The sequence below is a fragment of the Sinocyclocheilus anshuiensis genome, unplaced genomic scaffold (assembly GCF_001515605.1).
Source record: "Sinocyclocheilus anshuiensis isolate Anshui unplaced genomic scaffold, SAMN03320099.WGS_v1.1 scaffold2376, whole genome shotgun sequence".
Lineage (NCBI taxonomy): Eukaryota > Metazoa > Chordata > Actinopteri > Cypriniformes > Cyprinidae > Sinocyclocheilus > Sinocyclocheilus anshuiensis.
In genome coordinates this window covers 46,125-51,213 of record NW_015547633.1, presented here as the reverse complement: position 1 = coordinate 51,213, position 5,089 = coordinate 46,125, and the positions used below count along the sequence as shown (strand labels likewise).

Here is a 5,089-nt window from a genome sequence, read left to right as displayed (position 1 = left end):
CTCTTTCTGTGGGCGTTCAGTGAGACACGTACTGTACCTAACCTTACTCGATATGAACTTCTTGTATATTGAACAGTTTGTATATTGCTCCAATTCAGTGCTGTCAGTCTGAATTGGAGCACGGCTGTGATCACCTGCCGTCTCAATATAGATCTCATTTACGTCATAATGGAATTACTAAAACTGTTACATTCCTCAGAAACAGACCAGTTTCTATAGCAACACTCAATGTTGCAACCTGCATGTGCAACTTAATGACAGCAGAACGTCATCACTACATTAACTCACCTCTACTGTATACATGCCCTCCATAAATATTTAACAATAACAATAATATGTGCAGAGGCTGATACAAGTTTAGCATTAATGATTAAAAGAGCTGTCATTTTTATGGTTGATAAATGATGACACAAGCAGCAGAAGTCCCGAAAATCCAGCTTCTAACCTGTAATTATGAGTTTGACAAATACGTGAAGTATAGTATGTAATATAATAGTATAGTATGTAACCAATATTAAATTAGTAGTAAATTAGTAGAATGACATCATTTGGAAAGAAATGTTCAAAAGTTAGATCAGGGCCTCATTTATAAAGATGTGCATCCTAAATGTGAATTTACAATAATTTCTGAAATGTTATACATCTGGTTACACTTTAAGGACACATAAGATATGAACTAACAATGACAAATATTTATAAAGAATTTAACCTTAGTTAATATTAATTTCAACACATGTATTATTAAAATCAAAAGATGCATAAAACATAAACATAACATTAACAATGAACTACTGTATTATAACGTTACCAAACATGAATAAATACTGCAACAAATGTACTGCACATTGTTAGTTAATGCGTTAAATATAGACCCTATTGAAAAATGTTACTATTTCTCTTTACATTTTGATAAACAATGTTGGAATATTTTAAAACACAAGAACATTTTCACGCCAGTTTTTAACTTTATAAATTCAGTTTTTCCTCACTTTTGACACAGTAAGAAATCCATGTAATTTAGGATCAAATAGAATCATATGTGACTCTGGAGCACAAAAGCAGGCTCAAGTCGCTGGGGTATATTTGTAGCAATAGCCAACAATACATTGTATGGGTCAAAATTATCCATTTTTCTTTTATGCCAAAAATCATTAGGATATTAAGTAAAGATCATGTTCCATGAAGATATTTTGTAAATCTCCTACTGTAAATATATCAAAACTTAATTTTTGATTAGTAATATGCATTGCTAAGAACTTAATTTGAACAACTTTAAAGATGATTTTCTCAATATTTTGATTTTTTTTGCACCCTCAAGATTCCAGATTTTCAAATAGTTGTATCTCGGCCAAATATTGTCCTATCCTAACAAACCATACATCAATGGAAGCTTATTTATTCAGCTTTCAGATGATGCATACATCTCAATTTCAAAAATGTACCCTTATGACTGGTTTTGTGCTCCAGGGTCACATATGTCCGTTATATAAATGAGAGACATGAATAAGATTTCTGATGCGACGAACACGCTGACATTCACACAGACCTGACGCAAACTCACAAACCCAAACGCTGCAGCAGTTTTTGAGTTATCTTTTATATTTTTAAAAACAAACAAAAAATAACAGATTAAATGGAATTTACAGTAGACATTCGCAATCATTGTGCACTTTTAAATACCTCGGATACTTTCTGCAGAGCTGTCCACGGAAAAACGCAAACACAACGAGAAGAGGAGGAGCAAAGGAGCTTCAACTTATCCACGGGAAAAGAATCACGGAATATATAGATGATTTCTTATAATCCTTACATCACTTATATAAATATACTGAACCGAGAAAAGAAGATTCATCTGAGAGAGAGAGAGAGAGAGAGAAAATAAACAGCGCATACAGAAGTTCACAACAGCGTTAAGGCAAAACAGACAGCAAGAAACGCTAGAAAGTGAAAGAGGAAGAAATCCAAAGTGAACAACGTGAGAGAGAGAGAGCCAGAGGAAGAGAGACAGACGAAGACGGATGAGCGCGTGGAGAGACGAGGCTTCGACGGCGCGTTATAGACACAGTTCAGATTAAACGAGCCATTCTTTCAGCGTTGCCACACCAAACCTGCTTGACTTCGTTTCTTCCGTTTTGGAAGAACATCTGAGCTTTATTTGCCCACATAAAGCTGTCGAGCTCCACAAATGAGAACAAAGTACCATAAAATGAGCTGAGTTTATATTCTTCTCAAGTCTTCTGAAGTCATATGAGGCTTTATGAGAGTCATATCGACTATATGATGTCAAACATCACCAACTTTTGCTCATATGGATCTTTTTGTAATATAATTCAGTGCTTGATATATTTTCTAGAGTAAACTCTCAGTTTGCGCACCACGTCAAACAGGTTTGGAACGACACGAAGGTGAATAAATGAAGACAAGACTCTCCTTTTAAAGCGATAGTTCACCCAAAAAATGATGTAATCATTTATGTCATTACATACATGTACGCATTTCTTTCTTCAAAAGCAGCATGATGTGAAAAACGCTGGCAAACATTTTTGGTCCCCATTGACTTTCATTGTATTTCCATATATTGTAATGCAAGTCAATGGGAACTGGTTTGATTCCCAACATTCTTCAAGGTATCTTCTATATTCCACAGAATAAAAATGTCTTACTGGATCGGAACGACTTGAATGTGAGTAAATGATGACAGAACTTTAATTTTGGGGTAAACTATCCCTTTAGCTTGCCTAAAAATTAAAAATCTGTCATCATTTACTCACCTTCATGTCGTTCCACACCTGTAAACATTTCTTTCTGTCGCAAAAGCAGGATATAAAAAATGCTGGCAAACAAGCATTCCCGGTTCCCATTGACTTCCATTGTATTTCCATAGAATGGAAGTCAATGGGAACCAAGACTGTTTGATTCCCAACGTTCTTCAAAATATCTTCTTTTATGTTTCAGAGGAGAAATGAAGTCATACAAGTTTGGAATGACATGAATGAGAGTAAATGATGGCAGAATTTTATTTTTGGGGCAAACTATCCCTTCAAAGAGTCAGTTTGCCCAAAAATGAAAAAGGTGTCATTATTCACTTACCTTCATGTCATTCCACACCTGTATTGAATTTCTTTTTTCTGCAGAACACACACAAAATAAAAGCATAAAACAGCTGGAAATAAAACGTTGGCCATTAAAACGTTTTGGTACCAACTGACCTCCATAGTCAAATTTCATGAAGTCAATAGGAACTGAAAATACTTGGTTACCAACGTTCTTCAAAATATCTGCTTGCATGTTCCACAGAAGAAAGTAAGTCAAACAGATTTGGAAAGACATGAAGATGAGTAAATGATGACAGAATTTAAATTTTGGGAAAGTTTCCCAAAAACGAAAATTGTGCCATTATTCACTTACCTTCATGTCGTTCCACACATGTATGAATTCCTTCTTTTTGGCAGAACACACACGCAAAAAGCATAAAACAGCTGGGAATTAAAAGTTTTGGTACGCATTGACTTCCACGGTATTTTCATAAAGTCAACAGGAACTGAAAATGTGTTATCAACGTTCTTCAAAAATATCTACTCGCATGTTCCACAGAAGAAAATAATTCATACAGGTTTGGAACGCCATGAAAGTGAGTAAATCATTTCATTTTCATCTGAACTGTCCCTTTAAGATGTCCGCTTGTGTTTATGAGTGTGTCTGTGTGTGTGTGTGTGTGCGTCATACGATACACACAACGCAACACGCTTCTGTGTCATATGTGCTCTTCGGTTAATGATACAAAACAATAAAAAAGATCCCTAAGGAACACCAGGATGATCTCTTCCCTTTGACATCTTCGACTTCCTCTCTCTCTCTCCCGACTCACTGCGAGCTCGCTCGCTCCAGCACGCGCAAGTCATAGTTCTTTTTGGTGGCGCGCAGTTTGAACAAACTCCCGCCGCTGTTGTTGAGTTTGAAGGAGGCGCTCTGGGCCGCCATTGTGTTGGGGAACACAGCCACCACGGTGTAGAGGTTAGCGGGGTCCCTGGCGTCTCCCCGTCCGCCGCCGTGGCCCCGGGGACACTGAGGGTCCTTCAGCCACTGGATCTTGGCGCCGCAGAGCGAGAGCTGGTTGAAGAGCTTCTCGGCCTCTGGACGGGAAATGCCCTCGGGGAGGTCGGTCACCTCCAGCACCCGACTCACCACTAGAGGGAGACACACAGAGATCACACTAGAGTTAAAGGGTTAGTTCACCCGGAAATGAAAATTCTGTCATTAATTACACACCCTGACGTCGTTCCAAACCCGTAAGACCTTCGTTCATCTTCGGAACACAAATTAAGATATTTTTGATGAGCTCTCTGATCTCCGTAGACAGCAAGGATCCTAACACGATCAACGCACAGAAACGTATCAAGGACATCATTAAAATAGTCCATGTGACATCAGCGGTTCAACCTTAATTTTACGAAGCAGCGAGAATACTTTTTGTGCGCAAAGAAAACAATAATAATAATAATTCATTCAACAATTCTTCTCCCCGAGTTACCGTCTTCCGCGTGCATGCTGAACGTAAACAACGCTGATTACGCTGATTATGTTCTGGGGTACTCTTTGCACACAAAAAGTATTCTCGCTGCTTTGTGTCACATGGACTATTTTAACGATGTCCTTACTACCTTTCTGGGTCTTGAACGTGGTAGGACCCTTGCTGTCTATGCAGGATCAGAAAGCTCTCGGAGTTCATCAAAAATATCTTAATTTGTGTTCTGAAGATGAACGAAGGTCTTACAGGTTTGGAACGACGTGAGGGTGTGTAATTAATGACAGAATTTTCATTCTTGGGTGAACTACGCCTTTAACACCACAGTTTATCATGGGTAGAATGCAAAATGTTCCAATGTTACAAGCATTTCAGTCAAAGGTAATTTATGCAATATTTCAAACCTTTTACCCACGGGGGTAAATCAACCCATGGCAACAGTAGCCCAATTCTATGGAAAAAAAAACACAGACTTGGCAACCCTGCATCCAACTAGGGATGGGCATTTTCCAAAAATGTTGCATTCGAATTAGGGCTGCACGATAAATCGAAATGGAATCGAGA

General features: G+C 38.0%; 1 protein-coding gene across 1 annotated transcript in view; it reads right to left on the bottom strand.

Annotated features, from left to right (window-relative positions):
- Nucleotides 1-3,667: 3,667 nt before the first annotated feature.
- LOC107701798 (R3H domain-containing protein 2-like) overlaps nt 3,668-5,089 on the bottom strand; it is a 41,663-nt gene continuing 40,241 nt past the window's right edge. Inside the window, exon 24 of the mRNA XM_016503907.1 lies at nt 3,668-4,187. Coding sequence (XP_016359393.1) covers nt 3,865-4,187 — 323 coding nt within the window. The 3' untranslated portion in view covers nt 3,668-3,864. The remainder of the gene's footprint in view (nt 4,188-5,089) is intronic.